The 15,483-nt window shown below is 36.5% G+C and overlaps 3 protein-coding genes across 3 annotated transcripts; 2 read left to right on the top strand and 1 right to left on the bottom strand.

Moving 5' to 3' along the window:
* Positions 1-357: 357 nt before the first annotated feature.
* On the top strand, positions 358-5,922 carry LOC107006505 (probable galacturonosyltransferase 3). The gene is made up of 9 exons (XM_015205046.2): positions 358-650; positions 844-884; positions 970-1,030; positions 1,714-1,752; positions 1,876-2,013; positions 2,160-2,297; positions 2,380-2,714; positions 2,788-3,733; positions 5,398-5,922. The coding sequence occupies exons 1-9, from the start codon at positions 591-593 to the stop codon at positions 5,671-5,673; spliced, it is 2,034 nt and encodes a 677-aa protein (XP_015060532.1). The 5' UTR covers positions 358-590; the 3' UTR covers positions 5,674-5,922.
* A 144-nt stretch (positions 5,923-6,066) lies between these two features.
* On the top strand, positions 6,067-8,410 carry LOC107006501 (pentatricopeptide repeat-containing protein At2g17210). The gene has a single exon (XM_015205041.2). The coding sequence runs from the start codon at positions 6,130-6,132 to the stop codon at positions 8,383-8,385; it is 2,256 nt and encodes a 751-aa protein (XP_015060527.1). The 5' UTR covers positions 6,067-6,129; the 3' UTR covers positions 8,386-8,410.
* A 184-nt stretch (positions 8,411-8,594) lies between these two features.
* LOC107006494 (protein NLP2) lies at positions 8,595-12,154 on the bottom strand. Its single transcript, XM_015205038.2, has 4 exons — positions 11,317-12,154; positions 11,167-11,217; positions 10,133-11,090; positions 8,595-9,722 (listed from the first exon to the last, which is right to left on the bottom strand). The coding sequence occupies exons 1-4, from the start codon at positions 12,010-12,012 to the stop codon at positions 8,896-8,898; spliced, it is 2,532 nt and encodes an 843-aa protein (XP_015060524.1). The 5' UTR covers positions 12,013-12,154; the 3' UTR covers positions 8,595-8,895.
* Between the last annotated feature and the right edge of the window lie 3,329 nt (positions 12,155-15,483).

Genomic DNA, 15,483 nt, shown 5'->3' with positions numbered 1-15,483 from the left:
TTATTGGCTCCAAAATATCCTTCTTATCCACCTATTGACTCCAAAATACCCTTGTTATCCACCTTTAGGTTCAAAATTGATCATTTATTTAACGGTTTTAAAATTAAATTAAAAACTGTTAAATAAGTGGTTAATTTTAAACGGATGTCGATATTTTGAAACCAATAAATGAGTGAAAAGTATAAATAGGTGGATGGAGGATAACTTTATATTATTTCCAATACTTTAAGCCCTTTTCCAAAAAATTAAATTTAATTTTGCATCTCAAGAAATTAAAAAGATACTATTAGGTATTTTGACCATGTTTGAGCTGCCTTCTGCTTCAAAGTAACTAATTTGTATTATAGTACTCTTACTGAGCCATAGAAAAGTTGAATTAAGTGATTTCAATATTGTTGCCGAAAATGAAATATTACGCTAAAATGCAGAAATTTGTCCCTCTTTTAACAAATTGACAAAAATAAAAATAAAAATAGTTGTTCATCTGGGAAGGGCCCAAGCTGAGTTGAGGTTGAATGCAGAAAAATGGCGCAATACAAATACAATTGATCCCACTGTCAGAGGTCTCTTCTTTCTAATTTTGGTTGGCCATGGAGGCTCGTTTTAGAGGATCGTTTATCTCCCCTACCTTGCTAATCTTCTTCTTCCTGGTAAATCTTTCTCTCTGAGTTATATCGTAGCACATCTATTTGGTTTCTCTTTCTTCCTGAATCTCTATTCACTAATCGTGTTAGTGTCGCCCTGGATCTCGTAATTTTGAAAGAGATTTACATATATTGTGTTTCGATTCAAAATTATATTATTGGAGCTTCACTTTAGCTTTTTATTCTCATTTTTATTCAGGTTGCACCTTCCCGAGTAGAATTGTCAAATGTATCATCACTGTAAGATCACTCCTTCTCTATACTTTATAAATTTTGCTGCTGCAACTAATCAATGTTCCCTGACTTCTCTTCCTCCTATTTTCAGTCATGGAGAGCCGAAAGGTCTTTTCCCCTCATATGATTGTCCACAATGCATTAATAGAAAGGTTAATAATACTTCTCTTTGTTTCTATGTGTCAGTCATGCTTCTACCATGTCAAATTCCTATTTATTGAACATCTTCATCCGCCGCAAATCCATGAAAATATCCCAATAAAATTGCAGAATATGCTACACCATCTGCTCTTATAGCACAAAACTGGAGTTCCTATATTGAGTTCATCCTCTGATATCTGGTAATTGTTTAGGCAACTTGTTTGGTGCCAGTTCAAGCTATGTTGATCCTGGGGATCAGCATCACCTATCTTGTTTTTGGTATATTGAAAATCTGGTTATGTTACAACCCGTACTTTATTAGCTGTGCAGTACTTCTCCCTTTCTCGGAGAAAGAATTCAAACATCACTATCCGATGATATACTTGGAGGATCTTTTATTTCTTAAACATAAATTAGGAAAGTGTTTTTTTGTTAACCTAGCTTTTACTGGAGTTGTCTTTTTCTTTTTCTTTTGACATAGCTTAAATTTCCTAACATTGCATTTGTAGAAATGTTGATATGATGCTAGGAAAAGGGACCAGAAAATTGTGCACTTGGCTCTCAATTTGATTACTTGAATTTATTTGAAAGCCATTACATATGTCTCTTAAGATTTTTGCCTCTTTGAAAGACTTCTTCTATTTTTGCATCACATTTGCCCTTATATGACATTAACTCTGAAATTTCTTTGCAGGAACATGGTCGAAATAGTGCTGCTCGTCCTGATAAGAAAGTAATCAAGTGGTTTTGATTTAGAGAAACAGTATATAATGACTAGAAAATTCTTTTCTGCTTTAGATTATTTGGTTTTAATCTATATATACCATATTATGATGATCTTCTGCTCTTAATGCAGAATATTGACATCCTTGTAACATATACTGATGTTAATGGTGCTGTTAGAACTAGGAGCATAAACTCCAAGGACTTGTCAACTTCATGGGTATGGAGGTATCCTAGTGATGAGGATGGTGATCACAAGAAGAGTTCCAAGGTCTGTGTTCACTTACCAGTTCTCAAACTTCCACAATTCCTCTACTTGGTGATATTATATGGACACAACACTTGGAAATGATGAGGATATAGCAGTTTTGAATTTGTTGATGTAGACTGCAACTTCTGTTTACTGCTTGTTCACAGGAAGTGGAAGGGAAGTCTCAGAAACCGGATAAGCTTGAGGGCACTATTGATCACTCTTATGGAAATGCAAATCAGTATGGAGTTGTTATGGAGCATAAATTAGCATCTGAGCTACATCCAATCAAACTCAAGCGCCAGGTGGCTAATCTTATATCTCTACATTTGTCTTGCATGTGCTTTTTCAATCATTTGAATTCATAGATACTTCCTGGTTCTTCAGAGGCTAAGAAACGATATAAGGGAACGACGGACTGCAGAGCTGATCCAACAAGATAAGGAAATTGAAAACCAAATTCAAGACGCTGCTATTGAGCGAGCTAAAGAGCTTGACACAACTAGCAAGGGTAAATACAATATATGGAGGAAAGAATATGAAAACCCTAATTCTGACTCTACCCTTAAACTTATGCGTGACCAAATCATCATGGCAAGAGCGTATGCTACCATTGCAAAAGTTAAGAATGAAGATTCTCTGTATGATTCTTTGATAAATCATTCTAGAGAAAGCCAGCTTGCAATTGGAGAAGCCACTGCTGATTCTGAACTTCAACCAAGGTTGGTGCTTTCCAGTTTTGGTTATTGAAGTTTAGATGTTAGGTTTTGTCTTTAATATTGGGTTTATCTACAGTGCACTTGACCGAGCAAAGGATATGGGCCATGTTTTAGCTGCTGCAAAGGATCAACTATACGATTGCATGACACTAGCAAGGAAACTAAGAGTCATGCTTCAGTCGGCCGAAACTGGTCTAAATATGCTGAAGAAAAGGAGTGCATTCTTGATACAGTTGGCTGCTAAAACTGTTCCCAGGCCTTTGCATTGTCTTCCTTTGCTTCTCACGACAGACTTCTTTATACGTCGATATGAAGAGAGAGAATTTCCAAACAAGGAAAAGCTTGAAGATCCTTCTCTGTTCCATTATGCAATATTTTCTGATAATGTACTTGCCACATCTGTTGTTGTAAACTCTACTATACTGCATGCGAAGGAGCCTGAAAAGCACGTTTTCCATATAGTGACAGATAAATTGAACTTCCCAGCTATGAAAATGTGGTTCCTTGTTAATCCTCCTGCTGCTGCAACAATTCACGTTGAGAATGTCGATGACTTTACATGGCTCAATTCTACTTACTGCCCTGTACTACGTCAGCTTGAATCTGCTAGAATGATAGAGTATTATTTCAAGGCACATCAGTCAAACTCCCTTACATCTGGCACCGACAATCTTAAATATAGGAACCCAAAGTATTTGTCAATGCTGAATCATCTTAGGTTTTACCTTCCTGAAGTATATCCAAAGCTGGAGAAAATCTTATTTCTGGATGATGATATTGTAGTTCAAAAGGATCTGACACCTCTTTGGTCTGTCAACTTACAAGGGATGGTCAATGGTGCCGTGGAGACATGCAAAGAAAGCTTCCATAGATTTGATAAATATCTCAACTTTTCTAACCCGAAGATATCTGAAAACTTTGATCCAAATGCCTGTGGATGGGCTTTTGGCATGAATGTCTTTGATTTGAAGGAGTGGAGGAGGCGCAACATTACAGGAATATATCATTATTGGCAAGAAAGGGTAAGTTAATATTACATATTCTTTACTTGGTGCTTCTAATCACAATTAGCTGAATTCTTTTATATCATCATCATGAATGTTTTACAATTTTATATTTCATTTGTTTTCCATATGATCTCCTATTGCCAATTGCAGTTTGTATAGAATATAATGACCCTACAAAGATATTATGTATTTTATTTACCGATGTCTAGTGTTATAAAAGGGCCATATAGCTATTAAATAATTATTTGCAATGGGCCATCAAACACATCTCCCCCAATTTCATATAGGTTTTCACGAGTTTAAGAGGTCCTGCTACGGGGGTGGCTATAAGACTAGAAAAGCATTGCCTTGATGTCTGTTTTAGTTTTAATTAATCAAGTTTATATGATTTTACTTGAAAATTAAGACATTAGTGCACTAGACTAGATTTTGTATAAATAAAGATGCTGCTGCTGCTGCTTTGGATGGTCAAATAAGGTGAAAAGGCTGCAGATTAAAAATCTGAACTATAGAACTACTATTGAAAATCAATGTGCATAGGGGTCGTTTGGTATGTGGGATAATGATGATAAACCCAGGATAAAATTTGGGATTAACTTAATTCCATGTTTGGTTTGAAGTATTAGCTAATGCCGGGATAATTTTATCCCATTATTTGTACTAAAATGGTGGGATTAATATCCTATATAGGTGGGATAAGATAATCCCATGGGATATCCTTGCTTACTTGTCTCAGAAAAATCCCATGGGATATCCTTGATTATCGCTTCCCCCATACCAAACGATCCATGATCATGAAAAACAAAGAATTAAATGAAAGTATTTTTAGAAGACTGATGGGACTGAAACATTGAGTTATTGCTGTAAGTACCATCGTTTGCTTGTTGCCAGGAAATGTACTTCCTACTCCTGGTATTGGTGTCTCAGGCATGATTTTTAAGGTACTAGTTGAAGCTTAATTACATTTGAGTAAATGGGTTCATAAGTGGAGATAGAATTTGACTTTTTTCAAATTTGGGCATTGTTTAGTCTTCAGAATGATGGTAGATCCCAGATAATAGAATAATGGGAAATTAGAAGGTGGATACTCATATGAAATGGAAGACAAGAAGGCTGTATGACATCAATGATGTCTCCTGGACATTAGAATGACTTGTTTAGGTTTTGAGTAGAGGTGATGAAATGGCACATTAATGAGAAGAGCTATATCATTTGTGACCCCTATTTCTAGTTTTGGGGAAACATCGTATTGTATAGTTGTATTAGGTTGCAGCTCTTGTTATACTCAGTGCCTCCTTACCCCATAAAAGGAAAAGTTGCATACCCTATGCATGATTGCTCATTTTCCGGTGAGCTTTATTGCAATCTTCTTAGAAATATGAATGATTGCCTACTAAGCAGGCTTTTTGCAACTTTTTCTACGATCAACCATGTCTAGAATGCATCGATCTGTTCCCTTGACCTCTTGATTTGAGAAGTGAGGAAATTCAGTTGATTTTCTTCCAAAAATTGGGCTAGCCTTGAAAATTCAGTCTACCATAGCAAGCTTTGCTCTTGCAAAGAGTAGTAATGCATTTGATGTTCAGAAGTACTTCTGTTAGAGGAGAAAAGTCATTTTCTATTTTAAAAAATTCTTCATCCTTGTGTGATCTTTCAGCTGACTATGTTTTCCATTGCAGAATGAGGATAGAACACTTTGGAAACTTGGAACCTTACCTCCAGGGTTAATAACTTTCTATAACTTGACTCATCCTTTGGATCGGAGCTGGCATGTCTTGGGTCTTGGCTATGATCCTGCCTTGAATAAAACAGAAATACAAAATGGGGCAGTTGTTCACTACAATGGAAATTACAAACCATGGTTGGATCTTGCAATTGCCAAGTACAAAGCTTATTGGTCTAGATATGTAATGTTCAATAATTCATACCTTCAACTTTGTAACATCAAGGAGTAGTAGAATCACGTTTTTGCAAATTAGTTTTGCTTATAATCAGTTTCTCTTACACCTTGCGCTATCGGAAAAGGGAGAAAAAAATCCTAGTATAGTCAATCTTGAAGTTTCTGGTATCAAGAAATTTTGGGAGAGCAACAGAGTACCCTAATGATGTTGTATGGGTGTAGTTGTTTTTCAACAGCTAACAAAATAGTGGCTATAACTTTTGAGAAGGATGATGCATATATATGGTTGTTTGTCACTGTTTCATATAGAAGTAACTTGTAGATCCTTTGTGCTTGACAGACATTCCTTGTGGGAAGCTAAACAGATGTCAAAGTTTGGATATGATTGAACCATAATTTTGCCATTAAACAATATAAAATACAAGAGTAGAGTAGTGTAGTGTAGGGAGTTGTGATCATAATAATATTGCATTGAAGTTGAAAGAGATCAGCCCATCTCAGTCTAAACTAAATGCGTGTCCGTTGGAACTCTAACTGGTGTAGTAGGTTAAGAGAATTACTATTCCATGGCAAATCTCAAGACGTTCTTCTCCACTACCGTGAATTGAACAAGACCAGGGTTGAGTTGATGGACCATTCCGTTTTCCCTATCCTTTTCAAAGCATGTTTAAATCTCTCCGCTATACACGGCCACGGCAACTCTATCCACGCCTCTCTGGTTAAGCAGGGATTCTTAGCTTTCACTTCCGTCGGTAATTCTATGATGGACTTCTATGCTAAATCTGGAGACTTGGGTTCTGCGCTTGTGGTTTTTAACTGCATGGACAACAAAGATTCAGTTTCCTGGAATGTAATCATTCATGGCCATTTATTATTAGCTTCTCCCCGAGGATTATGCTTATTCACTCAGGCTTGGGCTGCAGGTTTTGAACCCAACATCTCCACTTTTGTACTTGTCATTCAGGCTTGTCGCAATCTTGCAGCTTTTGAGGCTGGCCGGACGATCCATGCTTCTACCATTCGTGCTGGGTATTCAAGTATTACTTCCATCCGCAATTCGCTCCTCAGTTTCTATGCTCAATTTGAAATGCACCTTGCGCACAACCTTTTTGATGAAATGACTGAAAGAGACGTTATTTCTTGGAGTGTCATGATTGCTGCCTATGCCCAAAGTGAGGACGAATCAGTGCTTGCCCTGGAGTTTTTTCAACGGATGATTGATTTTGGGGAACCACCAGACGGACAATCTGTGGTAAGTGTACTCAAAGCCTGCACCAAATTGAAGGCCATTAGACTGGGAGAGTCGATTCACGGATTTGTTATCTCTAGAGGTATGGGTTATGACTTGTTCGTACACAACTCTCTGATTGACTTGTATTCTAAATGCAATGACATTGATTCTTCATTGAGAGTTTTCGGGGGAATTCCTGAGAAGAATGTCGTGTCCTGGAACTCTTTGTTGTCTGGACTTGTGCAGAATCAGATGCATTCTGAGGCCCTTACTTTATTTGATTCAATGCACAAGGCTGGAATTGAATCTGATGAGGTGACTCTGGTCAATCTGCTGCAGTTATGTAAGTTCTTCCTTGACCCTTACCAGTGCAAGTTGATACATTCCAGAATACTTCGACAAGGTTTTGAGTTGAATGAGTTGGTTACAAACTCTTTGATCGATGCATATGCAAGTTGCAATCTCATAACTTATGCATGGAGTCAATTCAATAATATGATAACACGAGATGCAGTAACTTGGAGCACCATGATTGCTGGCTTCACCCACTGTGGCATGCCTGACGAAGCAATTGCTGTTTTCCGAGAGATGAGCCACACTTCTGAACGGCCCAATGCTGTTACCATGTTAAATCTTCTTGAAGCTTGCTCTCTTTCTGCAGATGTGAAAAGATCAAGGTGGGCTCATGGCATTGCTATTCGAGGAGGGTTGGAATCTAATGTAGTAGTGGGAACTGCCATCTTAGATATGTACTCAAAATGTGGTTCCATTGGATCTTCAAGGAAAGTGTTTGACCGCATTCCATACAAGAATGTTGTGACCTGGAGTGCCATTATTGCAGCATATGGTATGATTGGCCTCCCAAATGAAGCTCTAGCCCTATTTCATGAGATGAAAGTTTGTGGTCTGAGGCCAAACCAAGTTACTGCACTGTCTCTTTTATCGGCTTGTAGTCATGGGGGATTGGTAGAAGAAGGGGTCTCTCTTTTTGAGGAGTTAATTTGGGATCATGAGGTTGAACTTGTCATAGAACATTACTCTTGCCTTGTAGATTTGTTAGCTCGGGCTGGAAAGGTTGATAGTGCAATGAATTTGATAGGAAAGCTAGGTGTTGGAGTAAAGCCTGGTGCAAGTGCATGGGGGGCACTGTTGAGTGCTTGTAGGAACTATGAAAACTATGAGTTTGGTGCCATTGCCCTCCCTCAAGTAGTTGAACTTGAGCCGTCAAGCTCAGCTGGCTATCTGCTTGCATCAAACATGTATGCATCAGGTTGTTCATGGGTTGATGCCACTAAAATGAGAATGTTGGCCAAGGAAGGAGGGGTCAAAGTTATAGCTGGGTATAGCTTAGTGTATGTAAATGGTAAGGCATGCAGGTTTCTTGCGGGAGAAAACCACCATTGTTTGTCTGATGAATTGCAGTTTGCTATTCAGCAACTGCACTCGAGCATGAAAATGGACATAATCTTTTGTGGAGTAGCCTCATGCAATCTAGTGATAGGCACTTCCCTTTTTTATTCACTATCTGCTAATTAATTTTTATCAAAATTCAACTACAGAATTTCCTTTTTCGTTAAATAAGAAAGATACACAAATCTATTAAATCAGTTTGTCTAGTCTCCTGGACAAGGTTGGAACATAGAAAATTAGACACTGAAAAACATTATCCAAAACGTCTATGCTGGTATCCTCTGCAGCTCATTGAATGTGACTATTCCACCTGGAACCATGCCAAAGTGCCCCAATCAGCATGACTCAACGTCAACCTCACTTGATTCTTAATTGTATGTTCTATTATATTACATTCCCATTGATTGATACATATAAAAAAAAAAAAAGAGGATACAATGGGTATGCAGTGTGCAATCAGCAAGCAAGAATGTCATATAGCTAGTAGGGTGGCGGATTGACCATCTTCCCGCATCAACTATTAACACTAAAAAAGAAAGTGAAATAAGCCCTTCTCTCTACTTACATGCATGCAACTGGCAATAATCCTCCATATACCCCAAATCTGGAAACACTTGTAAAGCAAATATTGTTTGCTTAGGCTGGACCGCTGCTACCAAATGAACTTCCAAGATTGGTATGGTGGAGGGAAACTTTAATTGTTCTCCTTTTAGAGAATTTATGTATATCAATACATTCCTCAAGATCAGCATCACATGTCAGAAGTACCCATTCGTCATCATCATCCAAATACTTTAGATCGATTTTACCAACATCTTCTACATTGAAACGCCTCATCACTTCGTGCTTAACATCTCGAAAACCCCAGTGTGATTGAAGGCTGAAACGGATTTTTTCCTTCCCAAAAATGGCTTTTACTTTAAATCTACCCAAGACCTGATTGCTACTCGTTGACCAAGGACACACAGGTTCCACAGAATTGTGATTGCTTTGGATCTTTTGACTCTGTGGTCTGACTAGAAGCTTGGTTTCTTCTTGACCCATATCATGCAATCCTGTTTCTGTATGTGCTCTCTTTGGCATTCCTCCAGGGTTTTCCTCCGTTGTGCAGTTCTTTGAACCACTGGAACAGAATAAACTTGAGCTGGAGTTATGACTGTCAGACGAAGAAGTTGACTTGGATGTGGTAGTCACAGGGCTGCCATCAGGTTGAGTATTTACTTGCTGCAGATGATCATCGTTTTTAGAAGCAGAGAAGTTGCTGGTGCCGGGATTATTTGGAGAGTTAAGTTCAGGGAAGTTGGTGTAGAAAGAACTGAGTTTAATTGCACCCTCAGCACCATGGACTGAATCGATCACAAGTTGAAGTTTCTGTAACGAGTGGCCAACTTTCTTGATCTTACGAGAAGGCCACCTGGTGATTCCATGTTGCCTGCATATTCTTTTCAAAGTTGTAGGGCAAACTGCAAGTTTAAAGAAATTGATAAGTAATCAATGATGAGCTCAGATGATAGTGCTCGAGAGCTCAAGGTAAAGTAGAGGACTGTATAAACAAAGAAGAGACTAAATCATGGATGCGCAAACTTGTAAGAAGACAAATATGAAAAACTGGAAGAATCGTATGAGCATGTCCAAAAGATTCCAAACTAGAAAATAGAGATTAATTAAGAATGATCATAGAAAAATAGTTGAAACTCTAGAGCATGGAGTCATTTTAGCTAAAAGAAGAGTTCCAGGAACTGAAAATGTCCAATGCATCATTTTAACAGTTCCATCATGCCATGAAAGGGCTGAATATTGCATATTTCTAAAGTTCCAAAGTCATTGTTGACAAAATGAATAGACTTATATAGTTTTAGGCAACAGATCCTACCTCCAATACTTTTGGCAGCATCTTTGAGGCTCCCAGCAAAGTACTGCCTGAGTACCTGTAAACTGATACTCTTCTCAGTTTTCGACCGTCTTCTTTCACCTGCTCTCTTGGCACCTGAGGAATGAGATCCTGTACCAGAAGAAAAATCGAAGGAACCTCCTTTGGGTTCAAAATTTTGGTTTGGCTCTGAAAATGTAGATGCATGAATGGATTCCCTCTGAGTGTAATCCCAAGGGGTTGCCGTGACCTTAAAATTTTCTGAAACAGCAGCAGCTCCTTTACCTTTTCTTTGGGCATCCAGCATTTCGGAAAGCCAGGAAGAAGCGTCTTGATCCCTGTAAGATGAAGAGACTGGTTTTCTTGATTCTTCTTCACCAATGGGAAGGCGTACAACTTCTTTTTCCTCCTGTAATTCTTGATCCGTGACAACACGTAAGCTTCGGCAACTTTGTTGTATCACAGAAGACAGTGAACTTAGCATTATTTTTTGTTCTTCAGTATTCTTGCAATCAAGTGGCAAGAAAAACTCCAAGACAAAGTCAGCGGAGCCTGTATATATACTTCGAAGGCGTATTGCTACAGCAGAACATAATCCAAACATCCTGGCGTGGTGTGACAATGGATATTCTGCCTTGCTAAAGGCCGTAATATCCGTAGCAAAACATGGCTGGTTTGTATTGAATGCTCCACCTGCAACTCCTTCACCTTTAAGCAAGTGATGCTCAGAACATGCTAAATGAAAAGGCACCACATGTTGATCGCGCACATAGCAAGATGAGTCGACTGTCGAAACACAAGAAGCAAAGTTCTCATCAGATTGCAGGCACCCACCTTTACCTTGTTGTATGCATGGGGCCCAAGTCTGAGCCAATGGCAACTTGTGTGTATCACACACACATGTCAAAATATATTGAATCTCGGCCAATGCAGCTAGGTAAGATTCATTGCAATCCTGATCCTATAGAATCATAGCTAGAATATCAGAAGCTGATCGATCCTAATGAGGAAGTGAAAGATTTAATTTCTTGATGTACCTTGATTTTGGAAGGATTTGATGAGATACCAGAACTTCTTAGATTAACAGCCTAATAAAAAAAAAATAAAAAATATTGAGGATTCAATTGATATTAATGCTAATGCTAATGTAAGTATTGAGAGAAAGGAAATTTAAGTTTAAAAAATACCTCAAGAGCTTTGCAGACATGTTCAAGCTCCAGGTGATAGTGAGTTTTCTGAATAGTTGTTACAATCTCAACCACACCCAAGCAAGTTCCACTGCCAGCTTCAAAAACAGGAACAGCAATGGATCCCCTAACGTTATGCTGATGAGCATAATTAACTCGTGGATACTCCTCGCTTTTGAAAAAACGAACATCAGGAGTCCACTCGGGCAGCTTCTTCAAGAAGACGCGTCCAGGCAAGCCAACCAATTCGTTGGAATCCTTGTCAGCAGCAAATTGGTAATTTTGAGAGACATTTCTGTACTGTAATAGGCTGTGGGAGTTTGGGTTGAGGAAGTATGGTTGATTATGAGTAATAAGTACATGTTTACCTCCTCTGTTGACAGGGACCCATATCTGAATGAGGACCTCTTTATTATGGGTGGTTGAATTCTTTAGGTATTCAATGGCCTGCACCAATCTGGCGTTTACTGGTGGTATACTAGTAGTAGGATTTGGGTTGTTTGGTCCAATCCATAACTTCCTCCGAGATTGGGTAGGTGGTGGGGAATCCATTTGATTAGACGTACAATAATTGGAATTTGAATTTGAATTGGATGGTTGATCAGTTGCCTCTAGCCAGAATCCGAATTCAGTAAAATCACTAGCATTATTGTCGTCATGGAGCTTAGCCAAGAGCGTAAAGGCAGCGTCTTCCATATTATTATTGATAAAAAATCAAATCTTGCATTTCAGAAGAATTTGGTTGAGATAGGCGTATTGCTATATGTGGAACGAATGAATGAATGAATCAAGTACAAGTACAATTACAATGGCTTGCTGACGGAAGCCAACCCAACTTTAAAGAATAGAATAAGATGCACATTGGTCCCCACCATCCTTATTCTATAATAAATAATGCTGCTTCCTTCTTACCTCCTCTTGATTCTAAAGATTCTCTATTTTCTATCGACAAATTAATTAATTTTAAAAATTTTATGTAAATTAAATTTGGAAAACAAATTTATTGTATATAATAAATATTTTTTAGAATGTTGGGGCAAACAACAAATAATTTCAAGTAAATTATAAAAAGAAAAAATAAAATATATTATGCGGCATCTCGTCTTTGCCCCTTTTAAACCTCGAATAGAGTAAGGGAAGATGGGTGAAGCTTAAAATCTGAAATCCAGAGTGGTGCATATTTTCACTACATAGGATGACATGACTCTCTAATGTGTAAAAGGGCAGCCAGTTCAGTTCGCCGCATCGCACCAAATTCATTTGGAATTGCCCTTACAATTTTCCTGCCTGGTCCCCACTTGTCTTTTTATTTTATTACACAAGTATTTGGGTGGGTGGTACTCTCGTTTGTGGATTCTGAATCAATTCGTCATCCTAGCTGGTGCCTCTTTTTTTTAAATTATTATTATGAGTACTTATGTGGGTGTCATTAATTTAAGTAGTAATAGAACGTGAGTATAAAGTATGAATTGGTTGCTGACGTTATACAATGATGGGACCCACAACCTGCCGCTAATCAGGAAGCAAGCAACATCCATTTACGACCCAATTATTACATTTATATTTGGTAAATAAATACAGAGATTACATGTCAAAAATTATAATTTTAATATCTAAGATGAAAGATGTTTTTTTCAAATTTGAATAGTAGCCACTACTCTTTTCTACTTTAATTTGTTTGGAGCCATGAGAGACAAGAACCCTTTCTTCAGGCAAGGCGGTTGGCTTTCTTGGTGTATGTATTTGTCAAAGAAAAAGAGTAATAATTAAAACAAAAAGTCTTAAACAAGAATACTGGTGATATATTTTCTCATAATCCTCTTCAATTCCTCCTTCACTTTTTTTCTTTCTTTTGATTGAATAATAGGCCGGTACGTCATCAAATAATAAAATGATCCTTTTTGAATGTCAAGAAAATTACAAGGCATAATTTAAAACTTGTAACTCAAATAGGAGAGGCACACATCCAACCTTAGAACAATATATTTAAACATAATTATGTGCATCATCATCATGTAAATAAAAAAAAATAATCGTTATAATTCCACTGGCCACTAATCTATCGTGAGAAAATGTGCAGCAACATATACGTATTATCTAAACAAGTAGAACTCAACAACATAGATTTCAAGTTTTCTCAATTTCAATTCACCCGACCTTCACAAAATCCTTGTTAAAAAATACTCTAATTTTCATATCCAAAATTTTGTATCGACGAATTATATTATATGGACTATGGAGGAGGGCTAATAAATATATGGATTATTCTAATGAATTTTTCAGACATATAACCACATCTATTAAAACATCCGTGTGTCACGTTGTAAAAATGGTATGTCCTAGACAAACTTTATACTAGAAATTCTTCGCTAATTGAATATTTATATATTTCATCGCCAATTAGAAATTTTATTTATCGTTAAATATTTCTTAGTTTTTCTTGTAGTGAATTAGAAAGATTGGCCTTGTTGAGAAGGTGTGGGGCTAAACCCATAAACTGTATATGTATTCTCCTAAATAAGGAAATTACAATTTTCTAATCAAGCACATATTAAAAGGATTCATATATATATATATATATATATATGCTTATATGAGATTCTACCATGCATCAATAGAGGAATATATATTAGCTAGTATTCCCACGTGGACATAGTATTTTCAGACTCGAATATAATTTTCTATTTGATTGATGCATATACTACATAGTAAGTAATAATCTAAATATACATGTAAAAGGTTGGATTCAAAATAATACAAAAACAACATATTAGTGATATTCTTGTGCTCCAAGCATTTTATTTTTACCATATAAACAATCCATACTAATATACCTTCGGATTTGAGACCAGCTACACTCAAATGTCTTCGGATTTGCTTCATTTATCTTTTCTCCTGTTTTTACTTTTAGATTATTTGATATAATAATTATTCTATGATGCAGGTTTTTAACCTCACAACGAATTTAAGTATATCATTTTTCTGATAAATACTGTGTCTGACAATAGATCCATGACAAATTTCATGATTTTGGGTTTTGTTATAGAAAATTATTTGGAAATGAAGACAATTTGTTCCATCATCGTAGGATCTGCTTTTTATTTAAGAAAAAAAATATGCTAGAGCAATGGATGATCTGTTTTTGTTAAGCTATCTATATGGTGCTTAACCATAAATTGTTGGTACACTTATTATTACATACATGCGAAATGTTTTAACACTTTTCAATAATGGTGGCATCGCATGGACATCATATTTTATTATAGACAACATTGGAAGTAGCAAAAGATTGAATTAAAATAAGCTAAGGTTGATGTGTCATTGAAAAGGATGTTAAAGTACATTAATCCACATATGAGTAATGACAACACCACATGGTTCCAAATTAATATTATCATTATATGTCTCTTTTCATTTGCTTATGTCATTTTTTTTAGGTCTTATTATCTATTAACTAATCTTTTTACTTACGTGCATTCCACACCAACTCTCAAGTTTACTGTTTCTACAGGATTACTATATTGGTTATGATTAAAAGAGTTTGATGCTAGTAATTGGTCAATCTTATATAAGCTTCTCCACACTCTTCTTTAAATAATAAAATATTACTATCAAACTTCTATCTAAATTGTAATTTCTGTAAATTTAATAGCTTTTATTTAGATTTTATGTATGTTTTAATAAATTGATTTAATAATATTTATATGTATATGATAGTGAATTCAACAACAACACATTTAGTTTTGTTCCATAGTGTGGGGTATGAGGAAGGTAGACTGTACGCAGATCTTATTTTTATCTTAGAAGTAGAAATACTATTTTCGATAAACCTTTAACTCAAGGAAATATAGTCCGAAGCAGTTTCAAAAAAAAAATAACAAAAATACAAGAAACAAACATAACAAAACAATACAATAATCAGGGTACAAAGAGCAATATATAGAGGATAAGAAACTATCGAAGCAATACTATAACTATTAATATGAATCAATAACATGACAAGGCATAGCTACCTACTAATCTTCCATCCTAATTTATGTCCTTTACAAGCTCCTATCTAAGGTCATATTCACTTCTCTCAAATACTTCTCTCAAATAATTTATGTCCTTTACAAGCTCCTACCTTCACCTTTCTTCAAACTAGATGTAGGCAAACTCTCACATTCA

Source organism: Solanum pennellii, chromosome 1 (assembly GCF_001406875.1).
Source record: "Solanum pennellii chromosome 1, SPENNV200".
NCBI classification, from domain to species: domain Eukaryota; kingdom Viridiplantae; phylum Streptophyta; class Magnoliopsida; order Solanales; family Solanaceae; genus Solanum; species Solanum pennellii.
Note: the sequence above shows the minus strand (reverse complement) of the source record. Positions and strands in the feature narration are given on the sequence as shown.